Source organism: Prosopis cineraria, unplaced genomic scaffold (assembly GCF_029017545.1).
Source record: "Prosopis cineraria cultivar Desert tree isolate PC_DT_omini unplaced genomic scaffold, ASM2901754v1 PC3, whole genome shotgun sequence".
Lineage (NCBI taxonomy): Eukaryota > Viridiplantae > Streptophyta > Magnoliopsida > Fabales > Fabaceae > Prosopis > Prosopis cineraria.
In genome coordinates, this window is record NW_026555334.1 from 4,627,695 (window position 1) to 4,651,015 (window position 23,321).

At 31.4% G+C, this 23,321-nt stretch overlaps 1 protein-coding gene across 2 annotated transcripts; it reads left to right on the forward strand.

Annotated features, from left to right (window-relative positions):
- The first annotated feature begins 13,260 nt into the window (after positions 1-13,260).
- LOC129304580 (phosphatidylinositol/phosphatidylcholine transfer protein SFH2-like) lies at positions 13,261-19,079 on the forward strand. Of its 2 annotated transcripts, XM_054944287.1 has the most exons (11): positions 13,262-13,589; positions 13,706-13,734; positions 14,664-14,747; positions 15,870-15,923; positions 16,581-16,658; positions 16,841-16,894; positions 17,009-17,068; positions 17,161-17,256; positions 17,593-17,694; positions 17,791-17,871; positions 18,519-19,079. In XM_054944287.1, exons 1-11 carry the CDS (start codon positions 13,535-13,537, stop codon positions 18,834-18,836), a joined length of 1,011 nt encoding a protein of 336 aa, XP_054800262.1. In that variant the 5' UTR covers positions 13,262-13,534; the 3' UTR covers positions 18,837-19,079. The 2 variants fall into 2 exon arrangements, with proteins under 2 accessions (XP_054800263.1, XP_054800262.1); XM_054944288.1 differs by lacking the exon at positions 15,870-15,923 and having other exon boundaries at positions 13,261-13,589.
- Positions 19,080-23,321: the final 4,242 nt, after the last annotated feature.

Consider the following 23,321-nt stretch of genomic DNA (forward strand, 5'->3'; position numbering starts at 1 on the left):
ATATAGCCCTAAGTGATAAAAATAAATTTTTGGTCAAAATGGACCAAATAACTAAAATGTGCCAAATGTGTTCAGATTGGCATATTGGATGCGTGAATAGAGAAAGGAAGCTTGAGATAAGCTTGTGTGATAGTTGAAAATCATGGGTAACCTTTCTAGTGACAGAAAGGTTGAGATAACCGAATAACTTCATTTATTTGACTGTTTATTGTAACTATATGTTAGTATTATGTGGTGTATGAAATGATTTCAAACTAAGCATGTTTTATAACATTGAGTGATTGTTGTGTGTGAAAAGACTTTTAGTTGAAATAAGCATTGAAATGTGTGTTTTGTAATGAAAAGTATTATATGTATATGTTATGTGTAAGAAAATGTGGTATGGTAAATGGGAACCTTAAATGGCTCGGAAAAGCATGATCACAGGGGTAGGAGTTCACCCAAGTGTAGAAGATGATAAAGACCATATGGTAAAATTTTCTTAGTACCCTGTTAGGGTGCGGTGTTGGAAACAATTCTCCTTAGTACCTTAAAAGGTGCGGTGTTGGAGAAAACTTCCTTAGTGCCTATTGAGGTATGGTGTTGGAGATGAGAGACTCCTTAGCATCTTTACGATATGGTGTTGGAATCAACGACATCCCATTGTGTGTATTGGGGGAAACCATAGTCTATATTGTGCGTTAGAACATCTTTGGCTGAGTGATTCTACCACTACAGGTAAGCTCAAGACTAATGAGAGTGTACATTGGTTTAAGATGAGCCTATGGTTTTATATCGAGGTGATTCAGAGGTTCGGTTGATAGAGATCATGTTAGTATATTATGCGATATAATGAAATATCTTGAGATAACATGAAATTTTTTGTGATTAAGGAAAAACTGAGAATGAAATGAGATATGTGATATAAATGACACTTTATGAGGTTTTAATGATATACTATATTTACTTTCATATTGTTGCATATGATAATCAATAGAAGTGAGTTATTATGTTACTGAAATTTTTATCTCACCCCATGGTTACTTGTTTATAGGACCGGGAAGTGACTAGGGTAAGGGAAGAGAGTCTAAACTGAATTGAGTTGTGAAGCCATGTACTTTAAGGTTGTGTAATGAATTGAATTAAGATTGCATATATAAGTGTATATGAGTTGCTATAAGGTCTCATGAATGTATGGAATTGAAATTTTGTGAAGTCTTGCCCGATTGATTGTGTATGTGTTGAAATGAAACAAAAGGGGCTATGACTTGGAGTATATGTGTGAAATGGTTGTTTATGTTGGTGAATCTTAAGTCAAAGGTTAAATTATGATGAAATGAGTAATTTGGAGGCTAAGATTATATTATAAATATGATTGTATATGTATAAGTTGAGAAATAGCCAAGTAGGCTAAGTTATGTCAAGAAATGGCAAAGTGTTTAAAATTAGTAAATTGTGAAAATTGACCGTAGAAGGGTCAAATTTCAATATATGAGTATGATTGTGATTAATTATGGTCAATCAGGTGTATTAGATCCTTTTAAACTTGGTTCAAGGCCTAGTGTGGTCTAATGAGAGAAAGGGATCGATTTGAGCACTTGGGTGCGCAATTTTTTTTAAAAAAGTGATTTTCTGCACTCGAGTGTGCAAATTTTGATCGAACCATTAAATCGTGGCTAAACCTATCTCATTAGTTAGTATATGAGCTAAGCTTCACGTAGGTATTTGAATTACTCCAATTGGATGTCGGATATGAAAGTGGCATACGCCGAAAGTTCGTCATTTTTGTTGTCAAAATAATAGCAGAAATTCGAACAAGCATACCGCGATGCATGATGACACATGCCGCAGTGCATAGACCAAATTTTAGTTTTTATTTTGTGTTGAAATGCATGCAATTGGAATAAGAATATTGATAGGTTATGTCTACTATGTATTGAGTATATGATTTACTTCCGCTGTGTTTTTCTCTAATTTTATTGTAAATTGATTGATTTTACAAAATAAGTCTTCGACCGAAGCTTTTGAAATGAAATTTGATTGTTGTGATTGATGCGAGGTAATAGTAACACTATAATCTTCTCTTATATTGAGTGGCTATAGGAGAAGGTTACAATATGTATGATTTGTCAAGTTGTTTTGAAATATTGTTGATGTTAATATTTTGTCTAAAAAATTAATTACCACATGGTAAGTTCTCATTAGACCCAATAAATGACTTATAACTTAGTTTAATTCACCTTTAGTTGGGTGATTTGGCTTCTGAATATGGTGTACAGAGGGATATAAGGTATAGTCAAACAATTAAATATTTGTTTGGATTATTTGGATAATATATGTTAGGAAAAATATTTTGTATATCCCACTCAGCAATCGCATAATTAGTTGCATCGCATACATTATTACATATTCATTTTGGGTACTATGATCTTTATGTCTCATTCCACATGATTTAACATTTTTATAGGAAAGAGTCCAACTGTAGAAGCACTGAAGGAGTAATTTGGTGTGTATTGTCACATAGGGGCCTATTTTGCCTATTTGTGCTAAGTTATATGTATATGTGCCAACCTAGGAATCTTTTGGAATTATGTGAGCATGTAAACTCATTATTTTGATTAACTTCTCATTATTGGCTATGAGACTTTTATCTGCCCCTCACGGTAAGTTTAAACTTTATATCTTGAAGGAACATTTCATCTACTGGCCATGAGACTTATGTCTTCCCCTCATGGCCTTAGTTGATTAGACTGAATATTTATATATAGGATTTAGATTAGTTTCAGTCCCAACTTCCATGCCTTGCTAAAACTAGACGTCATATTTAATTTAATTGATATTACAAATAAACTTTATTCAATTATAGTAATGGGAGAATTTTATTTAAGGATATGAAAAGAAATATATTTTCTAGTGGGTCCTAAAAGATTTTAAAACTTCAGTTCAGTCTTCAGGGATTAAATTGAAAATAAGTTGAATGTAAAAAAGATGAAAATACTCTCAGTTCAAATATTAAAAAAAAACCACTAGCCACAGTTGTCGGAGCACCACTGCCAGTGACTGGAGTCTCGTTGGAGACGGCAGTCACTAGACCTTTATCGCTAGAGCTCCGGCTTTCGATTGGCTGAAGAATTATGGAGAATTAAATTCTCCAAAAGTGGCTAAGGTGGGTATAGAATCCTTGACCCCTTGGCCCAACAAAAAATTTTGATCCACCAAGCCACTTGATCTATTCAATCACATAATGCATGTAATTATATATATAATAAACATTATTTCCAAACCACTTGATTATTACGTTACTTGTTAATTGCGTAACTTTACTTGTTAATACTTTAATGGGACTTGTTAATTACCTAACTTTCTTTGTTAACCCCATGACTCCCGCAATAGAACTAAATTACTTATTAATCACATAACTATATTTGTTAATACCTTAACAGAATTTATCAATTACTTAACTTTCCTTTTTAAATCTGTAACTTCCATAATAGAACTACATTATTTGTTAATCGTGTAACTGTACTTGTTAATACCTTAACAGAACTTGTTAATGACTTCAATTTACTTGTCAAATCCATGACTCTCTCAATTGAACTACATTATTTGTTAATGATGTAACTTTACTTGTTAATTATACAACAATACTTGTTAATTTTGTGACTTGACTTATTAATTATGCAACAATACTTTTCAATCCTTAAATGAAATTCTCTCTATAGTAATCATGAGTTGTCATCACATAAGAACATATCTAAAGTCCACACCTAATTTTCATGACTCTAAGTTTATTGGACCCCGCTAGATTAATATTGGCCCCCCTCAGTCTGTATATATCAAAGAGACATGTGCTTATCATGTTACTTTTGTTTTTGTGTCAAGGCTTATTATGTTAATTTATTACTATATATAAATAACTAAGCAAAATATTTCATCTTCTTTTAGAAGAAATTTAAATTTGAATTAGATAATTTTTATTGAAAAAATTAATCTTTTAATCTTTCAATTTTTAATTTACTTCTAATTCAGTCTCTCAGCTATGACTTTTTTGTGACTTAATCTCTCAGTTTTTGACTCACTTATAATTCAATCTCTCAACTTTTGTTAGTTCTCTTTTTTTTTATATTAGCTTAGATTTTACATCAAATAGCAAGAGGAGAGTATTTTGGAGCAATATATGAGAATTTTTTTAGGGAGAACTACATCTAGGTTTCACACAAGAAAATTAATTACTACAAGGTCCATTGACAATTGAACTAAAGATTGTCAATCTCTTTAGTTCAATTATCAATGGACCTTGTAGTAATTAATTTTTTTGTGTAAAACTTCAATATAATTCTCCCGTTCTTTTATCACTCTTATTTGATAAGGATAATTTTTTTAAAAAAATTAAAAAATAAGAAGTAAGTTATAAGTGAGTCAAAAGTTGAGAGATTGAGTTGTAATAAGTTATAATTAAAGAATTGAGTCACAACAAGTTATAGTTGAGGGATTGAGTTATAAGTGAGTTAAAGTTGAAAGATTAAAAGATTAATTTTCTCACTTTTATTTTATATGATTTTTTATCAAATGTAAACAAATAATTACACTTGAATGTTTATTTTCAAATTAATAATTATTTGTATAAAGTGTCACTTATGTCTCTTTATACGTACACATATGTGTGTTTGATCAAATAAAAAAAAATAATCAAATCACTTGATTGATTGTAACAACAGGCCGAAATCATTATATAAGAAAATATCTTCCTTAAGGCCTAAAAAAAACAGAAAAAAGGAAGAAAATTTTAGGGAGAGTGATAAATAAGGACCTTTGAAAGGTACGAAGAATAATTGAAATTTCAAGAATTTACAATTTAAATTTTAAGAATTTACCATTTAATGATCTTTATTTTACATTAATTTCTTGATAGGATCTTCGTTTGTCTTTTTCCTAAATAATTTAATGAAACATTGATAACAAAGTATTTAAAAGATACATATTAATTGAATATTTCAATATAATTTCAATTAACTTAAAAATTGCAATTGACACACTTAACAATTGTTTTAAATATAATATTATTCATGATTAAAACATATTTATGACAAAAAAAATTGTACCATAGAGAATAACATTAAAATTAAATATGTAAAATATCAATTTGATGAGAATGTTAGTATTCAAGATTTTTTATGTTATTTTTTTGGCCAACTATCATATCTTTGTTTACAGTTTACACATTGGGATATATAAACTTTTGTTGTTTACAAAATTGTAAATCAAACTCCATTTTAAAAAGGAAAAATAGGGGAAAATAGATATAATACTACTAAAATTTATTATAAAAGGCCACAAAAATTAAAATCAAGATGAAGGATCAAGATAAGTATAATTGACTATTATAACACTAATATAAAATCTATCAACTTTAAAATTAAAATGGGGTACTCCCCATGTTACAAAAATAATCTTGTATAAATAAAGTTATGCAGTTTCCAATTTTACACATAAAAAACAAAAAGTAGCATTAATTTAATTAAAATACTATAATTTAAAAAAATTTACTTTTAAATAATTGAATCAATATATACAATTTAAATTATACACACACATACATATCTAATAATACTTTATTTAAATATATAAATAAATAAATATTTGAATATATTTTCGAAACATTGTATGTGGACCATGAAGATCTCATTCGAAAGAATCTGAAAATGAAGAATTTCTTTTGAGGGATGAGTGCACTAAATTGATAAGTATATTCCCTTTTTCCAACAAAAATGAAATAAATAAAGCCAAATCTGACGGTGTAAAATAGATAAAAAATGTGAGACCCACGTTGAGTCGTGCTTTCAGTCATGATAACGATTAGCGACCCACCCTTAAATTGTTTTGGGGGAATTGCATTACATGCCCCAAAATTAACATATTTGTATTAAAGGATCATTTGCAGGGTCAAAGGTCTCTCTTGCAAATAATTTTTGATGAAAAGATGGAATTGCTCGTATGTGTAAGTAGGATAATTAGAATTGATTAGGCTGCCATTATTCAATTAGTTCTGTTTAGTCCTATGTTTTTCTAGATAAGAGATATCCTTACACCTGACTCTCGTGTATGAAATGATCTTTAGAGTACTACTCATTAAACTCTCTCCTTTGCCCTCAATTTCTCTCACCTATTTTCTATTCTTCTCTATTCTCCTATGTTGTATATAACAGTGGTATCAGATGTAACATTTCGGTTTTTAATTCTTAAATTTATTAAACTTAATTAGGACAATTTAGTAAGTTGATGTGGTATGTGGTCAGAGGAGAATAATAAGTGTTTTTAATTGAAATTTTAAGTATAATTTAGATTCAAAGTAAAATTGGGTCATTTGGAGACCAAAAAGTAGAGAAAAGTAAGTTAAAAAGCTTTTGTACCGCATGCTGCAGAACGTGCGCGGTGCATGGTGGCGCATAGGACCATCAGGCAAAAGCTGTCTTCTTTATACCACATGCCGTGGCGTGTGGGGACAGGCATCGCGGTGCACGGTGTGAATTCTGCAGAAATAAGTTGCAAACTAATGAAGAATTTGAGTTAGGGTTTGGAGAAAACTCACATTTGCTCTGCTAGGGCATGATCTAGGGGAGGATTTGAGAAGGTTTGAAACTTTAAATCATCAAAGATGAGATTCTTAAACCCTTTTTCTCATTTTCTTTTTCATTTTCTCAAGGATTTGAGTTAGGGTTAGATGGGGATGATGATTTTAGTCCATATAGGTTATGGGTCCGAACCTATTAACTCAAATGAAGTTAATGGAAGTTGTTTAGAGCATTTAAATCTAGTATTAATGATTTTGATAGTTGTTGGATGATAAGTTCCATTAATGTCCAAAAATAGACATTAAATCTGTCATTATTGTGACTGTTGAGGTATTAATGAGAATGTAGGTATTCAATAAAGCTATATAATGTTAAAGATAGATAATAAACCTAATAGGTATGCCCAACTGTAAACATGTGGGCATTGGGCAATTTAGAAAGGAAAGATTAGAGTTGAAATATATGAGATGGGTAATGTTAATGAAAGTTAACTTAGTAAATTATAGATTGAGCTCTTGGACACCTATTTAGCTTAAAAATTTAAGCTTGAAAGCTATAACATTAAAGGATAAACTTTTAACCTTTCAAAGACTTGAGGTAACTAAGGAAACCCTGTTTTGGGTAGTTATGTGTTAATTGTAATGTGGTGTTAATTATGTGTTTAATATGCAAACTTCGACTTGTGAATGAGTACATGATGCAATGGAATCTTATGTTTATCTAATCATTTTGATATGCATTAAACATGCTAATGAGATTTGCAAATTAGTTTTAAGTTGCACAAGTGATATTCAAGATGAATTGCATGTTTATAATGTATTTTGAATAAGTAGTTATAATGATAAAGAGAATGTGTTATTGTGATATAAGTGAAAATAAGGATTGATGCTCACTTGGGTAGCGTTTGGCCGTGAGCCCAATGTATTGACTCTGATAATGAATAAATGAAAATGTGAAAATGAGTGAACATTGTTTATGGCATGATTAATGGGTGAGAGTTTGCCTAAGGATTGAGAGTAGAGGAAAAATCTATATGGTACTTAGGCTGCCCTTCGGTACATTACAAATATAGCCTTATCTCATAATTTATCGGGGGATTGTCTTATAATTTGTTAAGGGACTAAAACCTAGCTTTCTCTACTAATTCAACAAGGAGAATAGCTTAAGGTATGAAACACCTTAAAGATTTGAGAGTGGGGAAGCCATGATTCGAGAGTGATTCATGTGATCTTTGGCCGGGTCACACCTTATGATTGATGAGCTTGGGCAGTCCAGTCACATTAACAGAGTCCTATTCATTGTTATAGCCTAAGGTTTCAATTTGAGAAAATAAGGAGGGTATAAGATTAGTTGATCATTGCCTATGTAAGTGTATGATATGTCACATATTTTGAGTTGTGGCAAGTCATGTGTTATGGCGAGTCATGATCACATGTGTGAGTGTCTTGTGATTATATACCTAGCATGTGTGAGATAAGAAAGTGTTAAATAGATTAATGAATTATGATATGTTTAAAACATGTTTTGATTACTTGGTTTCATATGCATAGGTTTGACTTATAATTGATATATAATTGCATAGGGTAGGTTTACCTTAGTTATTGAGTGGCTAGACTCACCTTTTTTATTTAACATTTTATAGGCTCTAGCTTTGGTTTACCTTAGTTAAAGGCTAGTAATTCCTAGCTGTTAGGAATTTAGTAGTATTCCTACTGTATGCTTTAGTCTATATTTATTTTGTATAATAGAATATGATTATCAATTCTAGGTTGCAAGCCATCACACTTGCACTATTTTGTTATCGTTATATCTGAGTTGTATTTTAGGCCCTAAGTAATTATGTATGATGATATATAGTTGATAAGACCAAAATACTAGTGCAAGTGTAAGAATAATATTTTACACATGTTAAAATGGTTTTTGATGCAATGTAATGGAAATTGCCTCCCCCTTTGTTTTTGGTGAAAAGGAATTGAGGAGTGATTTTATGCTATACTGGTGTTTAAGTGTATATGATGTGTTATATTGATAGTTCTAAGCTCAATGGACATGGTTTAGGTGTTAGGAAAAGCTTTTAGCACTTGTTGTAGGTTTTGGACACCCTTTTTTGGGTGAAAGCTGTGAAAAAGTGATCAAAATATGTTTAGGTGTCTAACTTCTTAGTGTGACTTGTTTTGAAAGTGAAACCTATGCAATTAGTTAGTTTATGAGAAGAGCTTTTCGTAGACACCTAAATCATATCATTTGAACACTGGATGGAGAATTGGGATGTATAAGAAGTTTCCTGATTCTACTATCAAATGACAACAGAATCTGCTGATACTTCGTACAACATGCCGCGGCGTATAGCACCTGCGCCGCAGCGCATGGCATAAAGCAACATGTCACGGCACATTGCCCTGTTTCACAACAAATGAATTGTTCTTCACTATTTTTAATTGTTTTCAATTTTTTACACTCCTTAGAGATATCCCATGCTTCTATAACCTATTTTTTACTCTGATATTAAGAGGTTATGATTGATTTAAACCCATTTTGATTATGAAAATTTGGTATCCCTTGATTTTGAAATTAAAACTCAATGGTCGCTTTAAAAGGTTAATCCTTTAATTACCATAAGTTTTATTGATTAATGATGTTTAGTAGAGTAAGATTTAACATCAGAGCTATCGATGCTCAGCTTGTATGCCAGAAATCAAATTCCAAAAACAACATGCCATAGTAGAAAATAGTGACGATCGACTTTGTGCCTTAGAAGATGCCTTCTCCAAGTTGGCTAATCTTCTTAATGATGTGCAAGCCCTCACCAATCAAGTGGTCTAGATCATACGTGATTGTAATGACTCTCTTGATAAGGGTCCTGCAAGCAACAGTCATTGCAGAGAGCATCCACGACCAGAAAACCAATAAGTATCAACCTCGTACATGTTTTACAAAGATGGAGTTTCCTAAATTTCAAAGAAATGATATCTTGGGATAGATCTTTAAGTGTGAATTTTATTTTCAAATAGACAACACACCAAAGGATTGGAAGGTTCTCATGGCCAGTTTGTATCTCGATGAAAAGGCTTGGCAATAGCATCAAGCCCTTACTACTTTAAATAAAGGTAGTAGGTGGACTTGGCAAGAATCATGGAAGAATTGAAGTATAGGTTTGGACCCACCCATAAAGCTCTAATAGAAGATCTCATAAAGCTTCATCAAATAGGCTCACTCAAAGAATGTAATAATGAATTCAATGCAATTGCTTGCAAGATCATACTTTTTGAAGATTACCTTGTGTAGACTTACATGGTAAGCCTTGATAAAGAATTTGCTGCACATATTCACATGTTTAAGCCATAGTCTTTGCAAGAAGCATGAGCCACATGCATGTATGAGGTGAACAGCTAAAAGGCACGTGACCAGACTCATAACAATGACTCACAACCTCACTTTGTTTAGTAGATGTGGAATGATGATACACACACTATAGGGAGTCCCTTTGAGTTTATCCAAGTAAATATAGAGGGTCGAATAGGTGGAAGAGTGCAAAATCTCCATCTAGCAATACTAGGTCTTATTTTAGAAAGGATAAAATGGTTCAATCTTCTAATTCTTTTTCTTTTGCATTCAAGATAGCCTCTTTTGCCTTTGTTTCTTCTCATGTAGGTACTAGGTCTTCAATAAATAATGCCAGATAAAGTAAAAGAATTAAGAGCCAAGAATTTGTTTTTATTGTTAATAACCTTTTTCCAAGGACCATATATGACCTCAAACATAAAAGATTGCAATTGCAACTCATTTCAATAGAAGATGAAGTACTCAAAGAAGTTAAAGAGGACACAGGTCAAGAGTTTGAAGTCCCAGAAGAGTCTAAATGCATACCAAAAAATTCAGAGTGTTTGCAAATTTCACTCCATGTAATTCGAGAGAGTGTAGGACCTTCGGCTATGAGGATTTAAGGTTATGTTGGAAGATGATAGATCCAAATACTCATTGCTAATGAGGCTTTTCATACTTACATTGATTATGCCCTAGTTAAGAAGTTGGGTTAAAGGGCGAATTCTCATCTTGTTGTAGAAGTTGAAGTTGTGGGAGGTAGGAAATTGAAAGTCTTTAGTGTGTTAAAAGGAGTTAAGTGGAGAATGCAAGGTGAAGAGTTTGAAGGAGATTTTCAAATTTTAGAAGTTAGAACTTATTATATAGTTTTGGATTTATCTTGGCTTAAAACTATCTATCCGGCTTATTGGGATTATGATAAATTGTCCATGACTTTCTGGTATATTGGAAAAATGTGTAGATTGTAACCCTAAGAATCAATAGGTTGTAAAATTGCTCATTTTCAGAAGATTGAAAATGATTTATAAGCTAGAGGGCATGTGTTTATGCTACAATTATTGGAAAATTGTGATGAAGGGCAGCATTGCTTTTGATTATAGGGGGAGAATGGTTTTGCAAAAGTTGTTCATGTGTTTATGCTATAATTATTAGAAAATCTCTTCCTTCCTTGAGAGAGGATCACAACCATTCTATTATTTTACAAGAAGGTTCTGATCAAGTCAATTTAAGGCCTTATAGGTACCTAACAGCTCAAAAGAATGTTATTAAAGACATGGTGAAGGTGCTACTGCAATCACAAGTCATTCGAGAAAGAAGTTTGCCATTTGCTTCACCAATTATGTTAGTGAAAAAGAAAGATGCGTTATGGCGCATGTGCATCGATTATCGAGAATTTAATAAGAGGATGGTTAAGAATAAATACCTTATTCCTCTTGTAGAAGAACTTTGGATGAATTAAAAGAGGCTAAATGATTTACTAAGTTAGATCTAAGGGTTGATTACCATTAGATCCAAATGGAGCACACAAACATCTATAAACAGCTTTTCACACTCATTTGGACCACTATGAGTGGTTAGTGATTTTGGGCTCATTAATGCATCTGCAACCTTTCAAGATGCCATGAATAATATATTTAAGGAGTATTTAAGGAAATTTATCTTAGTTTTCTTTGATGACATTCTAATTTATAGTCTTTGTTTAAAATCTCACACATGACATTTGCATTTGGTTTTGAAAATTTTGAAAAAAAAAATTATTTTTGTGTGAAGGGAAGCAAGTATACCTTTACTGCAACACAAGTAGAGATTTTGGGACACGTTATTAGTGGAGGAGTAGTCTCAACTAATCCAAAAAAGATTAAGGTACTAATGGAATAGCCATAACTAATTACACTAAAGCAAGTAAGGTCATTCTTGGGACTTGCAAGCTACTATAGGAGGTTTGTTTCAAGAATAAGTCTCATTTATTCGCAAGCCATGATTAATAACAAGTCTCATTTAAGAAAAATAAATTCATGTTTTCATTTTAACAACAATCCATTATATATTGTTTATTGTCTGTAAATAAGTTTTTTGAGTAGTTCTTGTGTGTGATTCTTCTTTTTATTTTTGAGCTATATTATTAAATCTCTGTTGAGTAACATTTCTTAAAGCAAAATAGCCCTCAATAACATGAATATTTTTCAAAAATCATTTAGGTTATAAAACTAATTTAAATGTATATATTTTTTAAACTTCTCATCACATTTTCAATTTTGTATATATTATTGGTGTGTGGAAGGAGCTTGAGTGTCATCATGCACATTAGGTGTGTGAGAGGAGTAAATCCTCAATTAGAGCATTGTGAGTTTTCAAGATCATTTACCTTAATTTCTTTAAATCACCAAGACTGTTCCACATGATTAGCTTAGTTTCTAGAAGGAACAAAGTGTATTAAAGGAAAATAAGCATGAGTACAAGGTTCGGAGAACATTGAAGTTCCTAAACACTATTGCTAATCCTAGATAGATGCTAAAATGCCCAAGTCACAAAGCCACGCTGGATGAGACTGTATAAGTTGATAGAGTATCCCAATGTTTAAATTTAAATTATGTCTCCCCAACCACTCCACTGCTTCTAGCTGACAAGGCTCTCTTTGTGGTTGAGGACGCGCTGTGAGTTTTTAGACAGCATGAAGTGATGGCTCTTCTTGACCAATGGAGTTGAGATGCACCGTTTCATTAATCCTTGATTAATGGGCAGGGCTGTTATTTTGTTCCAAATCCAATCCTATTTGGCGGACCCAAGAACACTTTAGGCCTAACAAATATGTATATTATTCATTTAATATTTTTTCAAAAAATTTGAACATTTGATAATATATGTTATTTAAAATTATATTTTAAATATTTATTTACAAAAAAATAATAATGAATCAGGAGTTTGATATAACGAGAATAAATTAGTTAATATATTTTATATTTATTTTACTTTCAATTTTGTTGATTTTAATTTACTATAATATTTTTAAAACATTTATTTAACTATTATCTTACTTTTTTTTTAAATTCTTTAAATTGAATAGAGAGTATACAGTTAAATTATGATGATAGATTAATAATTTTAAATATTTTAATTTAATTTCAGTTAATAAAATTAAGTATTTTTAAAACCTTTAATAATATTAAAAATTAGATTAAAGCATAAAAAAAAGAAAGGGAAGTCTTCATAATTTTAACAAACCTAAAGATAAACGGTCTTATTGATGAAATATGGATGGACAATACGTTAGATTTTTATAATGATGAAATTTTGACATGTCGCCGATTTAAATATATTATAGAAAAATAATTTGAACAGGAGGAAGGCAGGAGATTTATAAGGGCTGATTGCTCGTATTTCAAGGTGGGAAATGAAGGTTGGATTTGTGTGCGTATGTCCGCCTTTCTTGAATCTTGACCCCTCCTCTCTCTCTCTCTCTCTCAGAGGACTTCACATAGTCTTAACTAGTCTCTCCTTTTGCTGTGGCATGTCTTTACCAAATTTTCCTTTTGAGTAATACTGACGGAAAACATTGTCGATACAGAAACTGAAGCTAAAGAGAGAAAAAGTACTCGAATTCGGTGGTTTTGCGTTATAATTTACATCCCCAGAAATTCTGAATTTTCAGGGGCTCGAACAAAATGGGAGTCGCTTTCCAGGATGCCATCGACCAGCTGCAAGCATTGATGGATCAAGGTCGTCTTCCACTTAATTGCTTGGATCTATCTAATGCTCGCTGATTTTCTCTTCTGCGTTTCTGATTAGTACTCTTTTCATGTTTTGCTTTTTGGTTCAATTTTGAATATTGCTAGGTAGTGAGCCATTGCAGGCGACATTTCAGGTTCGGGCTGTTTTTCCTTCTCATTACTCAATCTGATCTGGTTTTAGCACCAGCTAGACAAATTTCAGCTGTAATTATCTGGTTTGCTTTGTTTATGATCTTGCTTGTTCTTGAGTTAGTCACTCTTAAGTTTATTCCTCAATACTTATGGTCGATCTGTGTCTTCTGTAAGTGGTGTCCGGTGGATTCCTCGTGATTGGTGTGTCAAGTTGTTTTATTTGACTAATTGGTGCTCTCCTAGATGGCTCTTGGTGTCCTGGATATTTGGCACGTGATGTGGTGATGATTCTCTAGGGTCCATAAATAAGATCTGTTTTGAAGCGCCGAGTTTAATAGGGAAAATTTTTAAGTGTATCTTCTACTCAACTAAAATGGTTTTAGTATATAATCTTTTCTTATGTTCCTCAATTTATCTTTAGTCTTAAGTATGCTCTGTCTTCAGACTCATGTAAGAAAATCCGGGGATATGGGATCTCATGAAATTTGGGGATCTCTTTATCATTAATCAACACTTGATAAGTAGCTAAGAACAAGTAACTTGTCTAGGAAAAAAAAAATATATATATATATATATATGTATGTATATATATATGTGTTTGCTAGAAATTTAACGGGGAACTTTTTCTCCTTTCTGATCTGATGAGGGCGTTTATATTAAAATGTAAAAATTGAATAGACATATATTTGGAGAACTTTAATATCAGTTTAAAGTTGCCGGGGTTCATTTTTAATGATTTGTGGGATGAAGTATAAAGTTTCATGTCTATTGTTCAGTGCTGGTCATTGAAAGTTTTTTGTACTTGTTTCTTGATACATATTTTTCGTGATCTCCATCCTTATGGATCATGCCTGATTTCTTTATAACATTCTAAACAAGAATTATCGTTCTTCTCACTCTTTCTCTCATTTTTAACCGCTGTAATTTGCAGAATGTTCATCAAGGGTATATCACTGAAACATTGGTGCGGTTTCTAAAAGCAAGGGACTGGAATGTTTCAAAGGCCCATAAAATGGTATGTTTGTGTGTATCAGGTTTTCTTTTATTGCTTGTTCTGGAAATATATTATTCACTTACGATAATGTGTGTCTGTGCAGTCCAGCCTTACTGAGTTAAGAATATGGTAAACTAGGCATTACACAGGGCTAGTGCCTCTTGCACCATGAGAACCACTCCCTTCAACCAGGCGCTCGGAAAGCGTTTTTGGTGCTCTTTCCTTTTTACCATACAAGCGTCTGTTTTTCCTGTTTTCTAGGCAAGTGCCTTAGGTGCTTTTGTCGTTTTCAAAGTAATAAGGGAAGAGTTAGCTTACAAAATCTAGCCCAAAAATTAACAAGAAAAAAAGTAATAGAAAAAGCCTCGGACTAGGTGAGGAAAATAGAAATGAAAGTAGATTGTGGTCAAGCGGATGGCTATTGTAAGATAGAATGAGAAAAATTGAATTTAATTAATTCAATTTATATTCTATTTTGGAACAATTAGAAACTTACAATAATGCCATTAGTGAAGGAAATTATTTTATCTAATGCATGATAGGTGAAAAACTGGAGTATCTCAAAATCGTGTGCCTATTGTCATAGTCATAAATATCTGTGTTTTGAGAACCTTAACAATTAATGGTTAACGATGGTTCTGATTGATAAATAGAAAGTAGGAATAGTAAGAAGGCCAATATCAGAAGTCCAACCTGTCCTTAGAAAAAGAAAGAATATGATAAAAGAGGTATTCTTATTTTAAAATGGTTATTTATGCTATTAGATTTTTGGGATTATTTAAACAACCACAATTTAAAAAAGAAATCCACCCACATGAGACCGCAACCACAAACATTTTTTTAGTGTTAAGGTTAATTTGTTAACCTTATACTTTGACATGTGACTTAAATAGTGACTTTACAAGGCACATAATGTTTCCATGAGTTATGATAATGATTATCATGCCTTATAACAATTATTCCAAATTTACATAATTTTTACTACATTAGTGCCTTAACTCAGCTGTTCGTCTTTCTAGTTCCTTTTGGCTATGGTGTTTTGGAGGTCTAACCCCTTGAGAGCACCTTTTGCCTTTCACCACCTCATGCATGTTGTGAATTGGTTAAGATTCAATTTATAACACATGTTACGTTATCTTTCAGCTGGTTGATTGTTTGAACTGGAGAGTACAAAATGAGATTGACAACATATTAACTGTAAGGCTGAATTCTGCTATTCCTTATCTTGTCCAGTTCTTTCAGCAAATATTATATATATATATATATATATATATCAAGATAAGTGCATGTTCATTGAAAGACCGTCCTTATTGTGGTTCATTTTATCAACGTTTTTATTTTTCATTTTAAAGCATTATGGCAACTTTAGTTTACAGATGTGTAAGTGAGAAACTTGAGATATTACGTGAATCAGGCAATTTGGCATCTGGCATAAGTCTGCAAGATTTGTAGATTTTAATAAGTAGACACCACTCTGAGTAAACTTGACTAGGAAGTTTCTTCTTCTGTAAATATTATGCTCATTTATTTTTGTAATGCCATCCATTGCTTATATCTTTCTTGTGCCTGAAACTTGTGATTCTGTGTTTGTTGTGTGTGTGTAGCTTGTAGGTGTCGATGTGTATATTGAAGGAACAGAAAAAAAGGGTTTATCATAATTGTGGTGATGTGGTCCTGGCCAGTAGCTAGGCATACTTGCATTTGACATTGTGATTTGTTGTTCCAGGCCTTGATTCTATTCTACCTGCTATATATATATATATATATATTTAGTGGCTAAATCATGTTGACATTTATATCTATTGTAAAGGCTAATTAGTACGTGCTTATGCTGGTTGGTCTTTCTTTTTTCAGAAACCCATAATCCCTCCTGATTTGTACAGAGCTGTGCGGGATTCACAACTAATTGGATTGTCTGGATACTCAAGAGAGGTGATTTTAATTTTAATTTTTCAAATATATCAGCTGTTCTCTTGTGTGTTTGGCCTTGCTTTCAAAGATTGAAACTTACGTCACAACTACGCATATTTTATTATCAACATCAATAAAAAATATGACTTTTGTGGCATTTTGTTTTCAAACTCTATTTCTTATCAGCCTTCCATCCTTTCCAGGGGCTTCCTGTCTTTGCTATTGGAGTTGGTCTTAGTACATTTGACAAAGCATCTGTAAGTTTAATTAAGAAAAAAGAAAGGAACCCTGCTTTGTTCGGTACAGTATTAGTTTTGTAATAATCCTAGCACTCTAATGTCTTGTATTGTTTTATGTTTTTGTTATTGCAGGTCCATTATTATGTGCAGTCTCACATTCAAGTTAATGAATATCGTGATCGTGTAATATTGGTGAGCATGTGTTTTGAGCCTTCTTCAATAACAAGTAATAAATATAAGTTGAGCCTTTGTCCTTATGTTTCGATCCTCACATGTGGCTGCAGCCTACTACATCAAAGAAGCATGGTCGACCTATTACCACATGTGTGAAGGTCTTAGATATGACTGGACTGAAGCTGTCAGCCCTGAATCAGATTAAGGTACCTTTTAGTTCACCCGGGAACTTGGACCAGCCAGACCGGCATTGACTCATCCAAGATATTGTGTATTGAATATGTTGGTCTTTAGAATGAAGTCAACTTGGACCTAAAATTATAAAAATTGCCACTGTCTCTACTTGATATATATAGTGTTACCTCCCCCCCCACCCTCCTTACTATTATGTTACCTTCTGTTCTGGGTTAGGTTGAAACAACTACTGTTATTGCCTGACTAAAAGAGATATAAAACAGAGAATCATACCAAATTAATTTTTTTCCCCTTCCATTTGTTTTTAGTATTTCCTACGCACTTAGTTGTCTTTCATGTATTTGCAGTTGTTAACAATTATATCATCCATTGATGATCTCAACTATCCTGAGAAGACAAATACTTATTACATTGTGAATGTCCCATACATATTTTCAGCTTGCTGGAAGGTAAAATTATGTTTTGGTCTTTATGATATAGTTTCTGATGCGAATACCTATTGGGAGTTGGGCCTCAGCTTTATGCTAATCACTTGGCATCAGCAGGTTGTGAAGCCACTTCTACAAGAGAGAACAAGGAAAAAAGTGCAGGTCTTGCCGGGTAGTGGGCGAGATGAACTGTTGAAGGTAAGGTGGCATTTTTCTTTTGAAGTTGTCCTAATGGAATAAATTCTAGTGGAGAATAAGAACGAAATCAAAGGTAAGAAGATACAAAAAGAAAAAAGAAAAGAAAAATCTAACAAGCTACCTTATAGGGAAAGCAAGACCAGTCATGTGATAAGTTTCACGCCAGTGTTTATTGGTTTACCCCCCCCCCCCTTTCTCTATTTGTTTATCTTTCTATGTGTGGGCGGGCTTGCATGCGTGAGTGTATAGGCCTACGCATGCCAGTGTGGAATTGACTAATATCCCTCTGAAATTTATTATTTAAACAAACCATAAAAATGCAAATTGTAAGGCTTTTTAATTGAATCATCAATCATTCAAAAAGTGATGCGTCCTTGCAAGCCAATAGGACCTGTCAACGGATATGCAGAGGCTTTTGTTTTTTGCATTCAACTCTTGGCTGGGATAGTGAAGCTCTTGTCTACGAGGTTAAATAAAAACTTGCCAATTATTGACCTCACTTCTAAGGAAGTGGTGCTTTGTGGTAAATTGGTGTGCATAGAAGTCATTCTTTTCGAAGTGAATGTATTGATTATGAGATTGTCTTTATATTTTTATCTTCTGTTCCCTTGTTTAGTTGAATTTAACCATCAAAATTTCGTGTGTAGATCATGGATTACTCTAGCTTGCCACATTTCTGTAGACAAGAAGGGTCTGGATCATCTAGACATTCAGATAGTGGAAGTCAAAACTGCTATTCCTTGGATCATCCGTTCCATCAAGAGCTCTACAATTTCATCAGGCAGCAATCCAGACTCCATGAATCTGCTGAACCCATCAAGCAGGGATCTTTTCATGTGGATTTTCCCGAGCCTAAAGCCGAAGAATCTGAAATTGCTCAGACTATACAATCCGAGTTAAACAAGTTTGGGAATGGAAATGTGGTTTCTAACTCACTAAATAACCTCAAAATCAACGGTGATTGAAACCCTTGTGGGGTTGAGGATTTGAACTGATGATGAGTTAGCAGCTCATGGTGTATTTGCCCATCTAAAATGATCTGTGCTAATGTTGTAGGTTTTTGTGCTGTTTCTACGAGTATTGTGAAGAATTAGTCAGTCTTGTTTATGGAAGTCTGAGAAATTCAGGGCGTAGTCAGCATAATACAGTTCCCATCTTCAAATTATGCTGCGAATGCAGTAGAGAAATGTCAAATATAATATTTTATACCTGCTTTTCTTCCTAGTAATCAAAGACCTTATTCTTTTTAACGTTATAGCTCTTCTGATGAATAGACGTCTTCCTCATTCCACCATAAATAAGCATATCCAAACTCACGTGTCTTTTCTGCAGTTTCATATTCGAATATAGTTCACAGTCAACATTTATTTTGACTTAATGTCAAATCATCCCTTTGTTAATACTATCAATGAGATTAGAGATCTTGTCATGAGAGACTGAATATTTTTAAAGAAGCTAATAAATCCTTTGATTGGGTTGTTTGTCAAGTTTCAAATGCCAACTTTGTATCAAGATTTTTGACAATCTATTCTGAATGCTGAAATTGTATATTTTTTAAAGGATTTGAACATTTTTCTCTGCATGGTTTTTTGTGAATTTGTATTAAAAAAAAATTGATTATAATTGTCACATTATCTAGTTTGCTCTCACTCTTGTGCACATTAGAGTTTGCTATGGCTTGGTTCTACATGCTTTGAATTGTTTAGATGGCGAATTATTTGGATTTCATCGTATAATTTTGCATCTGAGTGCTAATTATTTGGATTTCATTGTATAATATTGCATTTGAGTGCTGTGTAATTCATCTTCGATGTCTTTTTTTTTTGTCTTGTTTCTTTTTCGTGGCTCCCCACATTAGTAAGATTTGAACTAGAGTTTTGCTGAGGGTTATCCCTTTATAATCATTTGTGATTTGTATAATCATGCGTGTATACATTCCTTTCCTGTAGGAAGGTTTACCCACAACTTTAGCCCCAAAAAAAACAAAAACACAAAAGAAACGGAAGGACTTTACTCACACACTCCCTCTAGCTCAAAAATATAAATATTTTTTTCTAGCTAATTTTGATTCAAAATATAAATAACTTAATATTTGTAAAAAAAAATTTTTACCCCTTATATTTTTTACCTTAAATTCTTGTGCGGTAAATTTGTAAATTTTTTCTCACTATCATAAATTATAACTAAGGATAAAAAATGAAAATTAACATATATTTTTATAAGAATAAATTTTTTATTGATATACAAATTATAATTATTGTTAAAAATTTCTTCTATTTTGAATAAAAGGAGCACATGGCCAACGAGGGGCACGAACCTGCGGTGTTCTCTTAGGCCTTGTTTAGTAGTACAGAATTCTGAATATAAAAATGGAATTTGGGTGGGAATCCAAATAGAGTAGTGTTTGGTACACATTAATCAAGATTTTTAGAAATCCTGATTCAATAAAAAACGGCAAAATTAGATTCCATCATTCTATCTATAGAATCGAACAAACTCCCTGAAATTCAATCTTTTCTCTTTTCTACCCTTCAACTCATCCGCCGTCGAACTCTGCCTGAACACCATCGCTTCGCAACTCGCAACCACCGCCTCTGCCTTTGCCGCTTGCCATCGCCATCGCTTCCAACTTTTTTGTGCCATCGACATGCCATTTCAGGAGTGTAAGAGGTTTGTTTTCTTGATTTACAGCTCCCTCTCCTCTGTCTTCTTCCCCTTCTATTTTTTCTATCGCGGGTTGCTGGAATCAAAGCCAGGCAATGACTTGTTCATTGTCAATGAACAACATTGTCAATGAACAACCAGATGAGCTTCTTTGATCTCCACTGTCATTCTCCCTTAGCTACCACTCCTTCAGTATTCATTGTGCATAGCAGGCATCGATCTTCACTTGATTTTTGTATATAATGATTGCTGCAAATTTTGTGCGATGGTGGAAGAAGGTTCAGGTGGGTTTAGTGGCAGCCATCACTGGTTTTGCGCATCAGATGGGGAGAGGGAAAGATGAAATCATGAAAGGCATAAGGAAGCCTTTTTTATTTGAAAAAAATTATTTTAAAGTTTTATCTTTATATCAAACATCCTTTTAAATTTTAATTCTATTTAAATTTTAATTTTAATTTTAATTTTAATTTTATCAAAAAAAATTTTAAGATACCAAACGAGCCTTAATTGAGAGACATTCTTGCCACTGTGCTAAAGACGTTTGGGCTTTCGGCTAGCCTACATTTTTGTGGGAGGTGACGTTGAGATTGCTTGAAGTTATATAATTCGAGAACATATTAATTTTTTTTCAAAAAAATTGATATACTCTTCTTCCTTTAATCCTATTTATATAATAAAATAAAGAGAGAAGATTAATTTTAATTCTATTTATATGATACTTTATTATTTTTTATATTTATCTTTACCTTCTTACCTTTACTAACTAGAAAAAATTATTAAAAGTAACTCTCTTTGTTGTTATTAGAAAATAGATGTGAAAATTTATTAAATTTTAAAATATAATTAATAAAATTTAAATTTTTGTTGATACTAGTAAAACGTGTGTTAGAAGTTATTTATAATTATATATAGAATAAAACCAAAGGGAGCATTATTTATGTTTCTTAATTTATGCATTAAAGTCAATTGAAATCAGGAGTTTACTTTCACGCTCTCCTCCCTCCCCTAAAAAAAAGAGAGTTCCAACAAAAACATATAATTTCAATAAAATATAGAACATTTTTAGTAATTTTTGTTAACTTTTTTGCAATAAATTACTTATGACATATGAATATAGCTATAAATTTATTTTAAAAAATAAAATTTTTAAATAATTTATCTGTATTAAGTTTCATCGAATTTGGGGAGTTTTAACAACCAAATATGTATTATCAACTTATTAAACCCGAAAATGAAAGTACTCCAATCCTATTTTTAAGACAGAGAGAGAATTTTTTTTGTCCTATTTATAAGTTACCTAATTAAATTTTCATTGAAAATTTTTTTATTTGACTTCCATTAAATGTTAGAGAGAGAAAATACATTGTCAAAGTATGTATATTTAATAAGAATAAAATTAAAAAATTATTAAATTTCTAGACATAGTTAATGAGTTTTAAAATTTTCTTTAGTTATGATAAAAATATGATAGAAGTATCTTATAAATAAGATTAGAATAGTAGTCATGATTAAGTTGAACACTCCTTATTTGTTTAGGTAACATTTAACTTGATGGATTTAAATTTAAATTTTAAATTTATAATCTCAAATTTAAAATCCTTTGTTTGTATTGTATAGATGATTTTAAAGATGAATTTAAGATTTAAAGTAAAAATAAAAAATAAAAAATTATAATTTTACCTTTATTCTTCAATTAATGAGAAGATAATAAAAAATGAGAGTTGAAATAGATAAAATTTTAAATAACTAAAATTTAAAGAAAATTTAACATTATAAAAAAGTTAAAATATGAATTTAGATTTAAATTAAATTTAAATAACAAAGGCTTTTATATATTTAAACGGAGGATTTTGTTTAAATTTAAGTTCTCATGGATCTATTCTAAACACATCCTGAGGGATAAAGGGCAGCGTCCTCAACCATACTCACGTAACAATAAAAAAATAAAAAAAACATTGTATTGCTCCATGTATAGACACCCCCGCCCTTTTTTAGTTTTTTAAAACAGAATAAGTAGTTTGGTCAAAAAAAAAAAAAAACAGAATAAGTAGAAATTAGATTTTATACCCGTGCAAGAAACATTAATCTACATTGTTTAATAAAATGAAAAAGAAGAGTGAAAGTTAAATTTTATTAATTTTTTTAAAAAGGACACAAAACAATCATAGTTCGTGATTTCTTTAATAACTTCTATTAATTATATTTTTTATTCCTAATATAATATTAAAAAAATTAGTTATTAGAATATATAAATATAAATATAAATAATAATTTATTTTATTTTCACATAATACACAAAATATATTACTAACATTTTATTTTAAAAATATAGGGTATTTTTGAACTAAATTTTGCCCCTAAATAAAATAGTCCATTATTTTCAAACTAATATTATCTTTTCATATTTATCCTCATTTAATAAGTTATTTTATTTTAAAATAAATATAAAATAATTTATTTATTATGAGCATTTTAAAAAAAAACACATTAATTACACCTTAAAACAATAAAAAAAAATCTTATATTTTTTAACATTCAAAATTCAACATCCAACTTTCAACTCTTCAAAAACTGCTTTATATTTTTTAAATAAGTGAGTACAATTTAAATTTTAAAAAGCTAAAACATAAAATATAATTTAAATTTAAATTTATGTTATTAAAAATTAATTTTTTAAACAATTTTAATTTATAAAAAAATAAAAGAAAAACATTTGCGTCCGATGCGAAATATGTAGAAGGGAGATATTATAATATCCGAATCTCTAACATGATATTATAATATTA

Coding starts and splice junctions, on each gene's coding strand:
- LOC129304580 (XM_054944287.1), top strand. CDS start 13,535: ATGGGAGTCGCTTTCCAGGATGCCATCGACCAGCTGCAAGCATTGATG. Junction 13,735..14,663: donor CATTGCAGGCGACATTTCAG/GTTCGGGCTGTT, acceptor TGTAATTTGCAG/AATGTTCATCAAGGGTATAT. Junction 17,069..17,160: donor ATCGTGATCGTGTAATATTG/GTGAGCATGTGT, acceptor ATGTGGCTGCAG/CCTACTACATCAAAGAAGCA.